Consider the following 21,159-nt stretch of genomic DNA (forward strand, 5'->3'; position numbering starts at 1 on the left):
TACTTATAGTTTCGTTACCCTAGTGTTTCGTATGCTCTATTTTCAAGGATCATAAAATAAAAGAAGTACTATGAACAAAGTAAAGGAATAAAAAGAATGAAATCAACAAGTGAAAAAAATAACCTGTGTTTGAGATTGCAAGCAATTCATAAATTATTGTTACAATTTCTCATCATTCCTTGAAATATCCTCTACAAGCAAGGGAAAGCTTTAAAAAAGAAAAGATCGATCAACTACGTCAAATGCATTCCTAATATCAGCTTTCATTTCTTAGCCCTCTGAAGAAAATCTAACGCCAAATATAGGAAATATTTTTTGTATTCTGATTAAAATCACACAGTGAGAGAACTATTGCGTACCCCTTAGATTTTAAGTACTTGTTGGATGGTCGATAAAGTAATATCAAAGGAGAAATGATTTGTAAGTACATATCTTTAAGACCCTTTATCACTATGGATACTGTAGAATATCAAATTTTTTTTTATTCTGTTCAAATCATTTAATTTTTTTATTCTGATTAAAATCAACCTGTTATCATTTAAACATTAACGAGAAACAAGGGCTTTCAAGCAGCGGGTTATACACTCTCTTTCAAAGGTGTACTTTATGGCTCAGATATTGTCCCGATTTTACATCCAATGTCTTTGAACCTGCCTCCTGTGCTGTAAAACACTGCGTGTACTTAACCTCTATACCTTAGCTACTGGTTCTATACTTCTGGTGTATAGTGAAAGAATTATTGTGTACCACGTAGCTTTTAAGAACTTGTTGGGTGGTCGATAAAGTAATATCAAAGGAGAAAAGCTTTGTTAGTACATATCTTTAAGACTCCTTTATCACTATGGATACTGTAGAATATCAAAATTTAGGAGAGATAAGATGAAAGGACACATATTAAGATCTTACCTAAGGAGAGCTCCATAATATACTCCGATCTCTTCCGAAGCTCCATACAGGTGTAACCGTTATGACTATAATTAAGAGAATGTTATGAAAAGGTACATACAAAAATAAATATAAAAAAATATATAAATAAAAATATGAATAAAAAATATTCATAGTTTAATTCTGTTTACCTTTTGTCATAAAGACACAATGAAAGATGGCGTAAAAAGCGAAAATTGTCGCAAAGAAATGGATTTTCGAAAAAAAGAATAACAGAGAAAAAGAACAGTATTAGGTCGACTCAAATACAATATAAAACAGGGATAACCATAGTGTTTGATTATAGGTCTGCTAAGACTTAGAGAAGAAATGACATTCGACAAGTCAGAGGTACAAACATGGGGGAAATGGCCACCTAGATTTTAAATAACACAAACTTTGGTGTTATCATTAAGGAAGTGAAAAAGACAAATTGCCCTCACCCCTTTGATTTCGAAAAGCGCACTTTTAATCTTCACTGAAAAAAAATCCCTGCCCTCCTTCCCCTCGTGAACTGGCACCCATGCAACAAATTCATAAACGTTTTATTCATAATGTCTTCAGCAATTCACATGCACATCCTATCCATGATTCAAGCAATTAGAATAATTCTTTATTAATAGAAGCACATTGGGTGGATAATGGAGAATTGATGAAGGATAGTGGAAAAGGAGGGATAGTTATTAAATTTAAGAACCAAACAGACAAAAATACAAAAAAAGCAGATGATTACGCCGTAAAATGTACTGTTATCCTACAGTTGAACCCGTTTTTAATGAATTACTTATCCATTCTGATTTTTCAATTTTTTTTTACTTTGCGATTTTAAGTGTATCATTGCTTTTGAATTATTTATATACTTTTTCCTTTTTCTATTGACCCCAAGAATCAAGTTTGGTCCATAGAGGCTTCTGATGGCGATTTTTTTTCTTATCTTAGCTTCATTTAAATGTCCTTAATCAACGTTGCCAATTAAATTTTGTGGTTTAATGTAAATTTATGGTCATTTCATCATTTTGTTCCTATTTATACTTAATACGTCTATCATTTTTTATCATCACCTATAGTCCTTATAGCATTATTATATATATTAAGTTATAATTATTTTGTCATATTCATGGTCGTTTCATATCATTATCAAACCATGACAATTTATAGCTTTATCACATCATTGTCAGTTGTTATCATTTTTAAATTAGACTCTTCGTTATTACATTGATCATTGTTTTGGTATTGTTCGATTAGCTGTCACTCCAAAGAACCTTTTAACTTATTCTCTATATTAACCGTGAAAACAAAATATAAAATTCCATGGCAATATGCCCTCCGATGCTAGAAGGTTTTATACAAAGTATTTTGATAGTTTTAAACTCATTGGGCATCGCAAATTTTCGAGCTTTTTTTTCTTTTCCTTCTTTTGGTAAAACAAAACAGAAATGTTTTTTCAACACAAAACAATCAACTCTGGCGGCACATGCTCTTTTGTTACTAAAAATGGCACTGGAATCAAAAACTACCAGTGGAACGAGTTCTTATCTTTTTTGAAATACTAGACAAACATTCGTTTAAATTCACATCAAGTTATTTAATATAATAGCTAATAAAATAAGCTAGCCAGTCTAAAATAAGTTAAATTAATTTAAAGCTTGTAAATTTTCACAAGCAATAAGTAATTTTATGAAATAAGTTTGATTAATAGTTGAAAAAATATGTTTAGATAACAATACGGTTACTAGTATTTGAAACACCTTAGAAAGTTTTCATCCGTCCAAAATTTCTGCAACATATGTAGCAACGCCACTCGAAAAGTCCTTAAGATCGTCACATACCTTAGAAAGTTTTAAAAATGAGTCAGAAAAACCAAAACAACTTCAGTAGTCGTCCTTACCATCCGTCTAAAATTTCTGCAACATATGTAGCAACACCACTCGAAAAGTCATTAAGATCGTCACATACCTTAGAAAGTTTTAAAAATGAGTCAGAAAAACCAAAACAACTTCAGTAGTCGTCCTTACCATCCGTCCAAAATTTCTGCATCATATGTAGCAACACCACTCAAAAAGTCATTAAGATCGTCACATACCTTAGAAAGTTTTAAAAATGAGTCAGAAAAACCAAAACAACTTCAGTAGTCGTCCTTACCATCCGTCTAAAATTTCTGCAACATATGTAGCAACACCACTCGAAAAGTCATTAAGATCGTCACATACCTTAGAAAGTTTTAAAAATGAGTCAGAAAAACCAAAACAACTTCAGTAGTCGTCCTTACCATCCGTCCAAAATTTCTGCAACATATGTAGCAACACCACTCGAAAAGTCCTTAAGATCGTCACATACCTTAGAAAGTTTTAAAAATGAGTCAGAAAAACCAAAACAACTTCAGTAGTCGTCCTTACCATCCGTCTAAAATTTCTGCAACATATGTAGCAACACCACTCGAAATGTCCTTAAGATCGTCACATACCTTAGAAAGTTTTAAAAATGAGTCAGAAAAACCAAAACAACTTCAGTAGTCGTCCTTACCATCCGTCTAAAATTTCTGCAACATATGTAGCAACACCACTCGAAATGTCCTTAAGATCGTCACATACCTTAGAAAGTTTTAAAAATGAGTCAGAAAAACCAAAACAACTTCAGTAGTCGTCCTTACCATCCGTCTAAAATTTCTGCAACATATGTAGCAACACCACTCGAAATGTCCTTAAGATCGTCACATACCTTAGAAAGTTTTAAAAATGAGTCAGAAAAACCAAAACAACTTCAGTAGTCGTCCTTACCATCCGTCTAAAATTTCTGCAACATATGTAGCAACACCACTCGAAAAGTCATTAAGATCGTCACATACCTTAGAAAGTTTTATAAATGAGTCAGAAAAACCAAAACAACTTCAGTAGTCGTCCTTACCATCCGTCTAAAATTTCTGCAACATATGTAGCAACACCACTCGAAAAGTCATTAAGATCGTCATACTGCTGGTAGCAGGAGAGGCGAATGTCAGTATGTTTTCCACTAAAATACATAGCCATTGGATTCAATGTTAAGTTCCAAACCTTCAGCTCGGAACCTAGAAAACAGACATTAAGCATATGGAGCAGTGAAAGGCTATTAGATTTCTATTCTTTAAAACATGTATCCATATCAAAGGATATTCTTACTAGTTTACAGACTTACGAGTCAGTTTTTTCCTTGCCTTGTCCCCCCCCCCTAGGGACCTCAATTCACAAAAATATGGGTGGAGCCAAGGAAATTTAGTTATTTATTATAAATGAAGATACAAAAAATCTTTTTTTCAAAATCAGCTTGGTTTTTAGACGGTACTTTCGTTACATTTTCGATTTTTTTCAACGTAAATATCAAAAGAGGTATTTTTCATATCATACAAGGGGGAAATTCCCCCCACCCATTTAGTGCTATTTTTCCCCTCGTTAAGGATAATTGACTCGACAAGGATAATACTTCAGTGGGACTTGACACAATACCATACCAGCACGTGCTGCCTCTTCTGACAGCACCGACAAATGATATCGAGATGTAGGGTGAACAAGTTCAAGAAGGAAGGAATTCAGAGCCTACAGACTATTTAAAATAGTTTTTTCTTTCCAAACTATGCTGAAATTAAGCAACAAGCACAAGGACCTATACTTAATAATTTTAAGTTTGCCTTTTGAATACAAACCGAAGAATCCTAATCACATGTCATGCACTGGAATACACGGAACCTAAATATTTAAATTACCAACAATATGAGTTATTAATTCGAATTATTGCGGTCTATATGTGAATTGAGGTTATTACTTTAACATTTCACAAGGTCAACCATTTGCGTGACATATTTTAGAAATGATATAAATTAAGTGAATATCATATTTAATTTGTCAGTCTTATTTTGTAATGAGCATCAGGTATTGGTTTTAATCTCTAATGTTCTTGTCACTGCACGTCCTGTGTACTGCACTGTACGTCTTGTGTACGTTCTTGTGCACGTCTTCAATAGTTTTTAATCTTCGTGTCATTTTATTTTTTGAATTTTAAGCCGGACCTAAAAGTGACTGTGTAGCCTAGTTGCAAACGTTTTATTTATATTTAATTTACAATTTATTCACTTTATTGCTGACTTGAATTCATTAATGACCAATTTTGACGAACGTATATTGAACAAAGTTTCATCCTCTGGATACACCGTACAGCTGGTCTTCCGTCATCGGAAAACCGTCACGTGGAGTACGAATAATGACACTGAAATGGCTTAAACTATGAAGAGATTTATAAAATTATTGCAGATTCTAACGGAACAGTAGTAAAACACAAGACGAAATTCGGGCAAAAGCTGAATTGTTTCAGTAGCCGGATTTTACGTTGCTGGATATTTTTTAAACATATTTGAAAGATATATGAAGATATATGAAAGATATTTTTATGCGGATGAAAGTAAATTCGCTTCTGTTCCAGACAATTGGAAAATTAGCTTCACCCGCCGGTAAAATTGTCTTAAATAAGTAACAGCTTCCTATTTATTCACAAGTATAGATTTGATGGCTGATATACTCAATTATAACGATAAGCATATTACCAGGGGGTCAATTGGGCAAGAGGGACTGTCACCACTCCTACCCCGATTGCCTCCCCTTCGATTTTTAAAAATGTCCTTTACCGAAGTATATTCTTTGAAAATGTATTTTTTTTGTGTTTTCATTCAAAAACTTTAAATGTCACAGTTTTTGTGACAGCAAAAAAAAGTACCGTCGTTCGTCAGAGCGCCGTTTATCCTTCAAAAAATTAATCGAAACAAAATTTCAAAATTAATGTAAAAACATCTTCTCCACACCATTTCTGATTTGAGTTTGTTGGTGACCAATGCTTAAAAACAATATTGAACGGAATATGCTGCACTGGTGTTCATAATGCCCAAGAAAACCGTCACATGAAGCACGACCAGTGACACTGATATAGCTCAAACTATTGATTTGAGCTTATTGGTGACCAATTCTGACCTACAATATTGGACGGAATATGCTGCACAGTGTTCATAATGTCATAAGAAAACCGCCACATGAAGCACGACCAGTGACACTGATATAGCTCAAACTATTGATTTGAGCTTATTGGTGACCAATTCTGACCTACAATATTGGACGGAATATGCTGCACAGTGTTCATAATGTCACAAGAAAACCGTCACATGAAGCACGACCAGTGACACTGATATAGCTCAAACTATTGATTTGAGCTTATTGGTGACCAATTCTGACATACAATATTGGACGGAATATGCTGCACAGTGTTCATAATGTCATAAGAAAACCGTCACATGAAGCACGATCAGTGACACTGATATAGCTCAACTAAAAAACTGGTATAATTACGGCTATTTCTAGCGAAACTCTAAACAAAGATTGTCAGCTTCAATAGTCGGATTTCAAGTTGTCGAAAGAAAAAATATTTGGATGAACATCCGGTTCCCTTGTGTTTCGGAGTGGAAGAGTAGAAGAATTCGTGTCTCCCACCAAGAAAATTATTTTTAAATAAATAAAAGCTTCGTTTTTATTGACCTAAATACAGATATAGTAAATTAAACTTTTAAATACGGTAATTCGCAAATAAATTCGTTACTCGGCCGTTCATTTTCAAAATTTTAGGAGCGACATTGCTTAGTCACTTTCACTTGTAAAATGAACTGTTTTCAGTCAGAGCTTCGGTTCGTCTTCTGAAACATTTGTATAAAAAAAATTCAAGGTTAATTTAAAAGCTCTCATCTTTTTTATTACTAACACTCGAGAAAGTTGCTATTGCGTTATTTCAATGTCAAACGAAAACAAATTCGAAAATATCCCAATCTCATCACTATCATTGAGATCCCTATAGACTAATATTTTTCCAGTGGAATCTTTGGGGATATCTTTTGATAGGATCAGCTTTTAAGAGATTAAAGTTGCAGGACTCAAAGGAAAACAAGAAGGTTAAAAGAAGTAATTGTTACTCTCGAGAAGAAAGCTGTAAATATGATAAGATTAATATTAGCCAATAAATGTTTTCAAAGGGTGAAGTCATATACAGTGTCCATATTCTTAGTTGAATTCAGAATAAAATTCAGAATAAAAGCGGAAAGTTAAATAATAAATAAATAATAAATAAAGGGGTCAATTCAGAATAAAAGCGGACCAAATTTTTTTAGACAAAGTGACGGACGATCCAAGTTCAGTATATATATATATATATATATTTGCGATAATTATTGACAGTGGTCAAGTATGGTTCTGAAGTGTGGGCACTCCGAAACGCAGAGGAAGATTTGCTAGATGTTTTCCGGCAAATTTCCCAACAGAGTGTTTCGAGTACCCGACTGTCTGATATGGGTCAATCCCACTTTCTAGGGTTGTAATGAGTGAAAGGTTGAGATGGCAAGGACATATTCTGCGGATGAAGGGAGACAGATTGCCAATCCCGAATAGGGCAAGAGGATGTCGTAAGGAAGGATTTAAGGGAAATGGGCACTTCTTGAGAAGGTGTAAAGAGAGGCGGTTTGAATAGATTGGGATGGAGGAGGAGCGTGCGTGGCTGTGTTGGCCTCAGGCGGCTTGGTTCTACATTGTGTTGTTAGTAGAATTATTAGTGACTTTTTCTGCGAAAGGGGATTGAGAAAAAGCTATACGTAGATTTTAGGCTACTATTTTAACCAAAGTTTAGCTCAAGTTTCGCCAGCTCTTCAGCAAATAAACAGCCAGCTGTGAGAGCTTTTTCGTAGCTCAGGTTTACTAAAGGTTACGCGACACCTCCAAATTTTCGGTCACAGCGTGCCTTATGAATGGTTCAAGTTTCTCAAAACAAAAACAAAAATCTTCTCCGAGATATATAGCAAATTTGGCTCTGAGCGACGAGAGCAGAATATCAAAAACTTCCTCAGGAAATGAGTCTTTCATTCCGGACATTTTCGATCGGCTAAGCCTTAATGTCTGTATCTTTCTCGGGAAAAATTTATTCGCATTGTTATCCTCTAGTAGTGCAATAAATCCGTCTCGTTGAAGTAAGAAGAAAAAAAGAGAAAGAAAAGGCATTGTCTTGCCTTTCATTAAAGAACAGTATCAATATATATATATTAGTAGACAATGCGGAAGGCCAGTGGCACCAATTTGTTGCTTTTAGCTTGTTTCCCGATATGGTTAGAAATAGCTTCCAGTTTGATTTCTATCAAAGAAGTTATAGAAGAAGTCACATAAATAGACGCAGTAACGTCTAAAATTCATTCGGTACTCTAGATTTGACTGGAAATTTAGATCCTCCATAAGTCACGTTATTCCATAACGCTATCTAGATACCTTCAAGCACAGGGTCAAAAGAGCGATTATACCTGGTAAAGCACTAGCGGCACATGAGGCAGTTGCAACGGCATCGGGATTAAACAATATCTTGCAAAAAAAAAATTAGTGGCAAACATAATTGTAGGAGTAACAGTTTAGGGTTTACCCTATTTCAATTCAATTTTGGCCCCCGCCTAGTGAGCCAGTAACCCAAAAGTCATAAAGAAAGACCAATCAGAAAGAATAAAAATAAACAAAATACACTTGAAGGATCAGAAACGAAGACAAACAATATCTCATATATATATATATATATATATATATATATATATATATATATATATATATATATATATATATATATATATGAGATATTGTTTGTATATATATATATATATATATATATATATATATATATATATATATATATATATATATATATATATATATATATATATATATATACAAAGATAAGATAAGAAAAAGATAAGAAAACAGAATAGTGAGGGAATAAACAGACAGAACACAAGCATAAATCAGGATTTTAAAATAAAATAAAAAGACTTGAAACTGTCAAGTTTCCGATTTAAAACACTTCTTTTACAGTTTTCTCGCTTATGTTTTGGATTTTTGTACTTACTTTGCATTTTAAGTGAAGTAATATGCTAAATGCTAGTCTGAAAGCAGAAAAATTTGACTTAATCTGAATGTCAAGTCTTTTTTTATAATATATTCTTTTTTTCTAGTGTCGTTATTTTCTGAATTTAAGTATTTTGGAGAAAAATAAAAAATGAGAGTTTCCCTGATGAAACTTTTATTTTGCATTCAATGATGCAATTAGCTTTACAATCTAGCAGGAAAAATTGTAAAGGAAACCTTTTCATAACATTTTTTTAGTCTCTTTACGATTATAAAACGTTGTTTTTTTTTCTCTTTTCTCGTCCCCTGCTGAATTTCCCAACTATCTTTAATTATTGGTGGTCTTTACTGCTTAATAAAAGAAATATTTCTTGTACAGCTGAGATTTACATTCAACACTATTAGGTTTATTACACCGGATGTATTATGTTTACTGTCTATTATGACTCCCAAAATGATACATTATATTTTCTCCCTTATTTTTGCTTGCTTGTAGAGGAATATTGAATTTAGGCATGTGACATCAAAAGCATTTTGCCATATCCCAGAAGCTCGAAGAAATCTCCCTTGTGCAAGTTCAAATATATCTAGTATCTTCATTGTTTACCACTCTTGTTTTCATTATTTTTACTACATTGTTATTGCATCATTTTTCTCTTATTTACATTTTTTTCTTCATTTTATTATTTTCACCAGCTTCAAAATTATTGAGACGACTTTTAAAGCAGCCGAAATTTTAAATGGATATTTCAAAGTTCTCAACAATAAGAGCACTTAAGCTATACTCAACGCAGCACATACTTTTCACCCTTGCTAGGATCCCTGGTGTAATCCCACCTCTGATATTATCCTTGCCCCAGTTTTAGTTCTAAAATTCGTGGCTCGAAATGATCGTCAAACTTTTCTCTGATGATGTGCTTGAATCCCGATTTTGACAGCGTTGCAATAAGTAATTACCTAGAAATTGATGACGGGCACTTGCAACAGGGACTTCTTTCTTCACTAAAGGACTTTCTTCAATACGTCTTGTTATTCTTCTGTACCAAGCCTGACTAGTGTCTGTGAGGCTACTACTCCAATAGGAATCTTCCATGAAAGAAGGAGGCTTTGGATCAGAATTGCTTATTTCGATACTTGACTTGTAGTCTAGTGAGGACCATTTCATTCCAGGCCTGGTAAGCCAAGGAGGAAACTGACACAGAGGCTGAGCAGATACTAAAATAAAAAAAAATTAACAAGAGCTCATATGGCACTTCAGACAAAGAGCGAAGAACTCATATGGTATGAGCTCTAGCAAAATTCTAAGGATCAATACATTGCTTTAAATGGAAAATCAGAGGCTTAACGCCGTTGTGGATTTAAATAACACCTCTGAGTTACGAGATCCTTCTAAATATCAAAATTCATTCACCCTTCATTCATTCATTCCCAAGTTCCAATCACCCACTGGTAAGTTAAAAATACCTCAGTTTTTCTAATTTTTCCCTTCCCTTCAGCCCCTCAGATGGTCGAATCGGGGAAAACGACTTTATCAAGTCAAATTTGTGCAGCTCCCTGACACACCTACCAATTTTCATCGTCCTAGCACGTCCAGAAGTACCAATGCCAAAGCACTGAGCCCCACCCCGTAACTCCTCCAAAGAGACCCGATCCAGTCCGGTTATGTCAATCACGTATCTACGACATTTATAAGCGTTTTCCAAGATTTCCAGTTTTCCCCTCCAGCTCTCCCCAATGTCAACAGATCTGATCAGGATTTGAAATAAGAGCTCTGAAACATGAGTTCCCTCTAAATATCAAATTTCATTAAGATTTCGTCACCCGTTCTAAGTTAAAAATCCCTCAATTTTTCTAATTTTTACAAATTAACAACCCCAAGCTCCCCCAAAGAGAACGGATCCATTCCAACTATGTCAATTTCGTATCTATAACTTGTGCTTATTCTTCCCATCAAGTTTCATCCCATCTCTCCACTCCGAGATTTCCGATTTCTAAGATTTCTGGTTCCCCCCCAACCCTCTATGTTCCCGGATCCACTTCGAATTGAAAATGGAGCACCTGAGACATAGGATTCTTCTATATATCAAGTTCCACTAAGATCCGATCACCATTCGTAAGAGACCTCGATTTTCTCGTTTTCCAAGAATTCCGGTTTTCCCCTCCAACTCCCCCCAATGGCATCGAATCTGGTTGGGATTTAAAATGAGAGTTCTAAATTTCATTAAGATCTGGTCACCCGTTCGTAAGTTATAAATACCTCATTTTTTCTAATTTTTCCGAATTACTCCCCAAGAGAGCGGATCCGGTTCGGTTATGTCAGTCACGTACCTTGGACTTGTGCTTATTCTTCCCACCAAGTTTCATCCGGATCTCTCCGCTTTAAGCGTTTTCCAAGATTTCCGGTCCCCCCCCCCAATGACGCTGGATCCAGTTGGGATTTAAAAAAGAGATCTGGGTAACGAGGTCCTTCTAAATATGAAATTTTATTAAGATACGATCACTCCTTCGTAAGTTAAAAATACCTAATTTGTTCTAATTTTTTAGAATTAACCCTTCCCCCCAAACTTCCCCAAAGAGAGCGGATCCGTTCCGGTTATGTCAATCACGTATCTAGGACTTGTGCTTATTTTTCCCACCGAGTTTCATTCCGATCCCTCACTCTAAGCGTTTTCCAAGATTTTAGGTTCCCCCTCCCAAACTCCCCCCAATGTCACCGGACCCAGTCGGGATTTCAAATAAGAGCTATGAGACACGATATCCTTCCAAACATCAAATTTCATTAAGATCCGATCACTCCCTCGTAAGTTAAAAATAACTCATTTTTTCTAATTTTCAGAATTTATCCTGCCCCCCAGCTCCCCCAAAGAGAGCGGATCCGTTCCGGTTATGTCAATCACGTATATAGGACTTGTGCTTATTTTTACCACCACGTTTCATCCTGATCCCTCTACTCTAAGCGCTTTCAAAGATTTTAGGTTCCCCCCAGCTCCCCCAAAGTTGTCAGGTCCGGTCCGGATTTAAAATAAGAGGTCTAAGACAAGATATCCTTCCAAATATCAAATTTCATTAAGATCCTATCACTCCTTCGTAAGTTAAAAATAATCCATTTTTTCTAATTTTTCAGAATTAACCACCCCCCCAGCTCCCCCAAAGAGAACGGATCCGTTCCGGTTATATAAATCACGTATCTAGGACTTTTGCTTATTTTTCCCACCAAGTTTCATCCCGATCCCTCCACTCTAAGTGTTTTCAAGGTTTTAGGTCCCCTCTCACCAACTACCCCCAGTGTCATCAGATCCAGTCGGGATTTAAAATAAGAGCTCTGAGACACAATATCCTTCCAAACATCAAATTTCATTAAGATCCGATCACCCGTTCGTAAGTTAAAAATACCTCATTTTTTTTAATTTTTCCGATTTAACCGTCCAAGATGGTCGAATCGGGGAAATGAAAATTTCCACTTTAATCTGGTCTGGTTCCTGATACGCGTACCAAATTTCACCGTCCTAGCTTACCTGGAAGTGCCTAAAGTAGCAAAACCGGGACAGACAGACCGACAGACCGACAGAATTTGCGATCGCTATATGTCACTTGGTAGATACCAAGTGCCATAATAATATAGCACCCTAGCCTAGGTAAATTTGATGTAGGAAAAGAAAACAGTAATGGCTATCGACTGCAGCAATTTTGTAGCCATAACAATTTAGTCATAAGCAATACAGGTCATAAAATGGCCCATAGGTTAACGTGGTATTCATGTGATGGTAAGACGACAAACCTTATTGATTATGTTATTGTAAACCAAAGACTGACAGGATCAACACAAGATCCCACAGAAGATTTGCTATTATGCCCTCCCCCACGGGAAAAGTTTCTGCGGGTGCCCTTGCTCTGAAATACTGTAATTTGTATTTTATCGAGAAGTGTGTTCACGGATATTTTTTTTTGTTGTTTTTTTTTTTTTCTTTTCTTTTTCTTTGCCAGTAGCGATCGTATCGAGGAATTATTTGAAGATTATCGGAAGAAGGGACATACAAATGAAAATCTAAAGTTCTATTCCACTTATTAAGTAACAACAGGGATCACACCATCGCACAGCGCCTATTTCCACTCGTTTGGTCCTATCGTTTTGTGTCGCTAACATACAATTCTCGCCCGAATAAATCCAAAATGCTATCAAGTGAACATGAAGTGATGGCAAATCGGTTTGGAAATACATCAAAAAGAGGCCAAAATGCCACGCGGCTGTCCATTCGTCCCAGAGCATACTTGCTACCCATATAGTTCAATGCATGCTAGCAGGTATTTAGTATTGGCTAGCTGCACAACTACTATCAAGTGATTTTTATCAGTCTTATTGACAGTTTTTGAAAAAATTCGATATCAAAACTGAAAAAAACAAATTAATCAACCTAGCTATCCCCTATATTACCAAGGCTGCCACTTCCAAAACCCCTGCCACGCTCTTTCCTGTTAAGTTTAATAGACTGTAATACTCATCAGACTTTCAATAAAGCACAAGCACACCACTCCCTGCCACTATCTTTACGTTTAACTTTAACACACTGTAACATAAAACAGACTTTCAATAAAGCGCATCTTAAAGAGGGGGATCTGAGGGGGGGGCAGCTACATAACAATTTATATTCGTCTGAAGTTTCCACATCAATATCTAATTTAATTTGAACACAACTTTTTTTTTTAAATCCAATCCAAGAAAAGGCGATCAAAATCGATCAATAACGATCAAAATCTATCACTGACTACTACTACTACTACTAACAATAATAACTCACTGCAGCACCAAGCCACCTGAGGCCAACACAGCTACGCACGCTCCTCCTCCAACCTAATCTATTTAAAGCCTCCCTCTTTACACCCTCCCAGGAAGTTCCCATTTCCTTTAAATCTTTATTTATGACATCCTCCCAACCCAGACAAGGATGACTGACTAACAGCTGACTAAACACTAATCTAAACACATCACTGAATCTGACTAAACACATCACTGACTAACAGCAATAAAAAACACTCACTAGTGATTTGCTTCCATTTTTATCTTCTTTTAAAAATACACTGTGGATATGATTTTACCAAAGGCTAAATTAAAATCCACAAATACAAGATGGGTTAAGGTAATAGATTATAAAAAAAAGAATAAAGGATAAAGATCCTCCAGAGCCATTGCTGGCGCATAGGGCGTCGAATCGACGTTTCAGTTGCTGGGTGTTTTTTTACAGGGACAAGTAGCAAGCTTGTCGCCCAACCTTGCTGCGGCGGGGATCGAACCCTGGGCCCCATATTCCCAAGAAGAAAACCAATCCACTGTGCTACAATAGGTTAAAAAAACATGTATAAAAGATTATACATGTTCCCTATTCCTTTGTAATTTTATTAAGTATAGGGTTGTTTAGAGGGCTAAGAAACATCCAAGTACACTTAAAGAGAGTTGACGACTGTGCAATTTTTATTGCACAATCGTCAACAATGAATCTAATTCGTCGCTCTTCGTGAAGGCTGACGTTCGTGGTTTAGTGTTTCTATGATGATCATTAAAAATTAACAGCCAGTTTGAAGAGAAAAGACGAAAAGAGCCTGGGTTTCTTTGTCTCATTTGCTTTTAACAAGGTAAAAACGAAAACCTAGAACAATTCAGAAAAATGAATACACCAGTTTCAATATTAGATAAATGAGCCACAATAAAAAAAAAAAAAACTCTTTCAAAATAAACTTCAGTCAAGAACTTATTATCATAAGCAAAAGATATTATTATAACAAAGAAATATATTTTTACAAGATTTTGAGAACGGTTCGCCATTCGCTTTTTTCAGCCTTTAATGAGAGTGGGTTGGAAGCAGAGGCGGTCTTAGGGGGACATAGGGGCCACTTGCCCCAAGCACAGAAATTTTAGGGACGCACAATTTCAAATAAATAATCCAACATTTATCATCATTTTATAATTTTCGGAAATTTATTTTTATTAAAATAAAGTAGAGGGCGCAGATGGGAGTAATTTTGAGCAAATTGAATCCGAATTTTTCATTTTCCCGTAGGCCTTTGTTTTCCCATATTAGTAAGAAAAGTCAAATTTATATAAATGATAAATTTTGTTGATAAATGGAGATTTTTTTAATAAATGAAAACTTTGTTTAAATTTGGCCTGAAAATTTTTGGGAGACGGGGGAGGAGACACTAATCAAGGTTTTACCCCGGGCACAAGAAAGGCCAGAATGCAAAAGAACTGGCACAAGAAAGGCCAGAAAGGCCAAGAAATGCAAGATTTTTGCTCAATACAATCAATTTCACCTAGTCACACCATCGATTGCTTTTGGCAATAAACATTTCTGACAAAATACGTTCATAATGGAATTTTGCGTGATTTTCAACACTTTTAATCTTATGTTTTCCCTTTAAAAACCTTTCAAGCTGCCATTCATAATTCTTCAGTAAGTCCTATTAACTCGTTCTCGAAAGCGTTTTTAGGCAAAAATCAATAGAAAAGAGATAGAAAATGTGACAAAATCTATTGAGTTTGCAGTTTATAGTGATTATCTACAAGCTATTAAGACTGGATTTAGTAATTTAATTAAACAAGAAACTAAAGTCAGTGACAAGGCATAGCCATAGATAGTCCTAGGGCCCTTGACTACCCATGTTAGAGAAAAATGTTTCAAAGACTTTTGAAAATTGACCTCACAGCATCAGAATTTCAGTTTTCTAGAGTTACGATTTCTATTGACAAGGGTCACTCTTTAATAAACGATGTCTCAGAAACCTTGGCATGGTAGAGCATTGTCATCACCACGAACAGGTAAAAGCAAAGGATTTTGTACATCTGTAAAGTAATAAATTTTTATGCTATTCACTGTAAGAATGATTTTTTTTTCGTCATAGAAACTATAACTATAGATCGCAAATCCTTCACCTCACGATCCTTCACCCCTACATGTATCCTTAAATCAATCGCTTTGGCTTTGCGGGATGTCATTTCACTTCCCTTGGGGGATGTTATTTTTCTTCAGGCCTAACTGTATTCAGAAGAGTTTTCCAAGCTCGTCCGAAACACATCGCTTAAAAACGTAACTTTTTCGGCGGAGTCAAAATCTGTTTCAGGGAATTCTGCGGTAATTGCCCGACCGCTAGAAGAGAAAATTTGGATTCCGCCTAAAAAAGTTGCCTTTTCAAGCGACAATGTGCTCATAGCTTTACCGGTTCTTTTATGTTTTCATAGACACTAATCATGATGACGGTATAACTTAAAAACGAAGAAGAGCTAGATAGGGGGGAGGGGGGAGGGAGATGATGGGGCTTTGACCACATGTGCTAATCGGAAACGCTTAAAAAGGAAGCTTTTCTGGTGGATTCAACATTTTCTTTCCACGAATTCTGCAGGATTTACACAACAACTAGAGAAGAATGTTTTTATTCTGCCTAAACAAGCTACTTTTTGAGCAACGGTACATTTCGGCCTTGACCGTTTCTTTATTGTTTTCGTACACAGGCATCATGACGATGGTGAAACTTAAAAACTAGGAAGATATAGAAAGAGAGAAAGGAAGTGAAATAGAAAGAGAGAGAGAGACATGGAATAGTTTGATTGCAAATGTGATAATCCATTTTCTTTTTCAATAGAAGAATGAGATGGAGGATAGCAATACACCCATTCTGCAACCACTCTGCTCCCAAACAACCTTGTTGCCCCAGGTGGCATCTAATCGAATTTCAAAATAGTCATTTTAACTGAAAGTGTCGGGCACTCTAAGAATACACCACCAGTGTGGCCAAGGAGCCAAATTATACAAAAGTTCACGTTAAAACTGTGGCTTTCGGATACATTTTAGTAGAAAGGTAAACACGGGGCACTTTCATGAATTTAGAATTATGCAACGAATTTCAATATGTATAGCTAGAGGGCACCTAAGATCCCGGGGCAATGCCTCTGTTGGAAGAGTCTTCTGGTCAAAGCCTACAAATAAGTCGATTGAAGTTTCTGAAATGGTGTCTGCCACGGCAAAGCGTCTGTTTGACGAGAAGTAAAAAGGAAAATAATGAAAAGTCACAATAATCGAATAGATTATACTAGGTATATATTTTCACCCTGGTTTACCTGACGTTCGTTATAAGCAATTTTTATTTCAGACTTCTTTAATAATTCGTGGCAATGAGCGACTCGGCCCAATAGTAACTGGAAATTACAGGAAATTACATAACTGGAAATTTCATGAAATTACAATTATTCAACGAATTTCAATATGTATAGCTAGAGGGCACCTAAGATCCCGGGGCAATGCCTCTGTTGGAAGAGTCTTCTGGTCCCCCTTTGGGGATGACGAATGTGCAGAGTCGCCTACAGATAAGTCGATTGAAGTTTCTGAAATGCTGTTTGCCACGGCGAAGCGTCTGTTTGACGAAAAGTAAAAAGGAAAAGAATGAAAAGCCAGAATAATCGAATAGATTATGCTAGGTATATATTTTCACCCTGGTTTACCTGACTTATGTTACAAGCAATTTTTTATTTCAGACTTCTTTAATAATTCGTGGCAATGAGCGACTCGGCCCAATAGTAACTGGAACTCTAAAAAACGAATACTAAAAAAAAATAAAGAATTTTCCTTGAAGGAATTTTTCGTGGAGGGGGGTTCCGCGGAGGGGTGGAGGCAGATTTCCTGGATTATTTGAAAATGATCAGATATTAAACAAAAAACAGTTCTTTCAGTTTTTCAACTGAAAGAAAGAAGAAAGATTAAAACTTAAAACGAACAGAACTAATTCCGTATATGAAGGGGACTGTCCCTCGCTCTTTGAGCTAAAATTTTACTTTTGTCCAAATTCTTTAAGAATAATACCCAAAACAAATGAGCGTTTAATTGAAATAAGAAACTTTTTTAAACTATTAACAAACTTTAACGCAAACAGCGAGGTATTGAGAAGAAGGGAATCCTCCCTCACATGCGGAAGAATTTTCTGTGCATTTTAAGTTATAATGTTGCTCCTTACTTTCAGTAGAAGAAACTTACTTTTTAATTTAATTTTAATCTATATCTACAAGAAAAATAAAGAGCAGTATTACAGTATCAGCCAGCTCCGATATTTTCACAGAAAGCTGATTGCTCCCATGCTTATCGAACAAGGGTGAGAAATATGGAAATGAGACTCGACACTTAGAAGTTCAGAAAATGAAGAGTTGCCCCCTAATAATATCCTAATAAAGAGAAAGGAGAAAGTTTCATTAAGTTCTTAGGAAATAGGATAAAGGGTAAGCCTTCCTCCCCTCCTAAGTATTAATTTACATATCATTATACCAACAAAGAGCAAGGCCACTTATATGACTGGCTTGATCTCCATTCTGTCGCAAAAGAGAAGAAATCAGCTAATGAAATGATATTTAAAATCACATTTTATTTATTCCAGCTCAATCCCGCCAAGGATCTGTAAGCAGGTTCTCCATAGATGTTTAAATCATAGATATATAAGCACATTAAAATACATTATAATACAGTAAAATTAAATTAAATGATGGATAACACTACATAAATTATCATAATTATCATCAAGAACATAATATTTGCGTTATGGCTACGTGTTATGTGCAGGCACGAGTGCATAATTTTCTTGGAGGAGGGGGAGCCACTATTTAAAAAAATGTTTTTTTTTTAATTTGAACAAGAAGTTCCCAGAAATTCAAGAATATTTAGCATTTCGGTGGAAGGGACGGACCCCAAAACCCCTCCCCTTGTATAAGTCCCTGTTTATGTATGCCTGTATAATATTCAGCCCCGGGGTCACACACAAAAGGCCCACTTCACCGGCTTTTGTCCTACGGCTGTTCGGGCCTTCGGCCATCCCATATGCATCGTGTTTCGGTCTGATATGGACTGGGGCGTTTGTCCCTGACAGTTGTTAGTCACTTTGATCGATCTATGCACTATCAAGACTTAATACTACTACTACTACTACTAATAACTCACTGCAGCACCAAGCCACCTGAGGCCAACACAGCCACGCACGCTCCTCCTCCAACCTAATCTATTTAAAGCATCCCTCTTTACACCCTCCCAGGAAGTTCCCATTTCCTTTAAATCTTTATTTATGACATCCTCCCAACCCAGACAAGGACGACCTGCTTTCCGTGTAGCCCTAGACGGTTGGCCAAAAAGGACAATCTTCGGTAATCTGTCATCCTTCATCCGTAGAACGTGGCCTAGCCATCTCAACCTTTCTTTCATTATAGCCCCAGAAAGCGGGATTGAACCACACTTTTCGTACAACCTACTGTTTGAAATACGGTCAGTCAGCCGGGTACCCAGAACAATCCGTAGGCAATTTCTCTGGAAAACATCTAGTAAATTTTCATCTGCTTTTCGGAGTGCCCATGCTTCAGAGCCATATTTGACCACTGTCATCACTGTAGCTTCCAATATTCTAGTCTTGGTATGTAGACTTATCTTTCTATTCTTCCAAACTTTTTTTAACTGTGAAAAAACACCCTGAGCTTTAGCTATTCTACTTTTAACATCTTCACTGCTCCCACCATCTTTACTAATAATACTACCAAGGTAACTGAAGCTCCCAACCTGATCAATCTTTTCGTTACCTAATGTCACCTATTCATCTTCACTTATTCCTAGCCTTAGTGACTTAGTCTTCTTAACATTAATTTTCAAGCCTATTTTAGCACCCTGAACTCGTAAAACCTCTAAAAATTCATTCATTTTGCTCACACTTTCATCTAATATGCTTAAATCATCAGCATAATCTAAGTCCAGGAGCGTTCTTCCTCCCCATTTGATTCCATGGTCTCCAATTGCCTTTCCTGTGCTCCTTAAGACGAAGTCCATCAAAATGATCCATATAAAGGGGGATAGAACACAACCCTGCTTAACTCCTGATTTAATACAAAACCAGTTGCTAACCTCATTTCCTACCTTAACCGCAGCAGTATTATTCTCGTACATAGCGCAAAAAACTTTAATATATTTTTCTGGTATACCATATAACGATAAGATCTTTGTTAACGCTGCTCTATCAACAGAATCGAAAGCTTGCTCATAATCGATAAAACTAAGGACCAAAGGTGTTTGACAACGAAGGGACTTCTCAATTACTAACCTAAGAGTGAAAACATGGTCGACACATCCTCTACCTTTTCTAAAACCGCATTGTTCTTCCCTTAAATCTTTGTCTACAGCATGTCTCAGTCTAAAAAGTAACATATTACTCAGTAATTTGCTACCTACAGAGACCAGACTAATGCCTCGATAATTACGACACTCACTCTTGTCACCTTTCTTATACAGTGGTTTAATTAAGGTTTTCCTAAAATCATTGGGCACTTCCCCTTTTTCAAAAATCATGTTCATAATCTTCAGTAGCTTATTCCTAACCTCAGAGCCACTATATTTAAGAAACTCATTAATCATACTATCAGCACCTGGGGCTTTGTTATTTTTTAATCCTTTTAGTACTGTCGCTAATTCTTCCTCACTAAACAAATCTTCCTTCACATCCAAGGTATCACAAACTTTTTCATTTTCATCTATATGTTTTCCTGCAACTGTATCTCGGTTTAGCACATTCTCAAAATGTTCCACCCATCTTTCTTTAACTTTTTCCTTATCACTAATTGTGGCCCCATTTCTATCTTTAACTGGGACTAGTCCGGATTGGCTACTCCCTTTCAATTTATTAACATTCCAGTATAATATTTAACTATTATGCCGTCTAGCCGCATCTTCCAGATCCTCAGCAATTTTATCCATCGCCTCCACTTCACATCTCCTTAGTTCATATTTTAATGCTTTCTCCACTTTCTTTACATTCCTTTTGTTTTCATACGACCTATCACTCAGATAATTCTAATACAAACCCCTTCTACTCTCTATTAAACCTAAAGCTTTTTCACTAATATTCCTAGTTGCAGTCTTAGCACTCTTCCCTGGGACACCATCAGCAACTTCACAAATTGTTTTTCTGAAATTATTCCATCCATCTTCCACATTGTCAAATTTCAAACCCTCAAGTTTAGTACTCAACTGTTCCTGGAATTTTTTTCTCAAATTTTCATCCTGAAGTCTACCAACATCATAACTTTCCGGGAGGGAGTTACCCTTCCGAAATTTCAGCTTTAAATTAACCTTAGACACTACTAGATGGTGATCTTTACTTTTAACATCAATAACGGCACTCCTATACACCCTAGTATCTTGTATTGATCCTGCTAGTCTTCTGTTTACAATAACATAATCAATAAGGTTTGCTGTCTTACCATCACGTGAATACCATGTCAACTTATGGGCCATTT

General features: G+C 36.0%; 1 protein-coding gene across 5 annotated transcripts in view; it reads right to left on the minus strand.

Annotated features, from left to right (window-relative positions):
• Positions 1-21,159, minus strand: part of LOC136035032 (uncharacterized) — a 321,337-nt gene that overhangs the window by 57,261 nt on the left and 242,917 nt on the right. For all 5 annotated transcript variants that reach the window (XM_065716624.1, XM_065716625.1, XM_065716628.1 and 2 more), the window contains 3 exons: positions 9,816-10,073; positions 3,829-3,988; positions 907-971 (listed from right to left, as the gene is read on the minus strand). In XM_065716624.1, coding sequence (XP_065572696.1) covers positions 907-971; positions 3,829-3,988; positions 9,816-10,073 — 483 coding nt within the window. The remainder of the gene's footprint in view (positions 1-906; positions 972-3,828; positions 3,989-9,815; positions 10,074-21,159) is intronic.

Source organism: Artemia franciscana, chromosome 13 (assembly GCF_032884065.1).
Source record: "Artemia franciscana chromosome 13, ASM3288406v1, whole genome shotgun sequence".
Classification (NCBI taxonomy): domain Eukaryota; kingdom Metazoa; phylum Arthropoda; class Branchiopoda; order Anostraca; family Artemiidae; genus Artemia; species Artemia franciscana.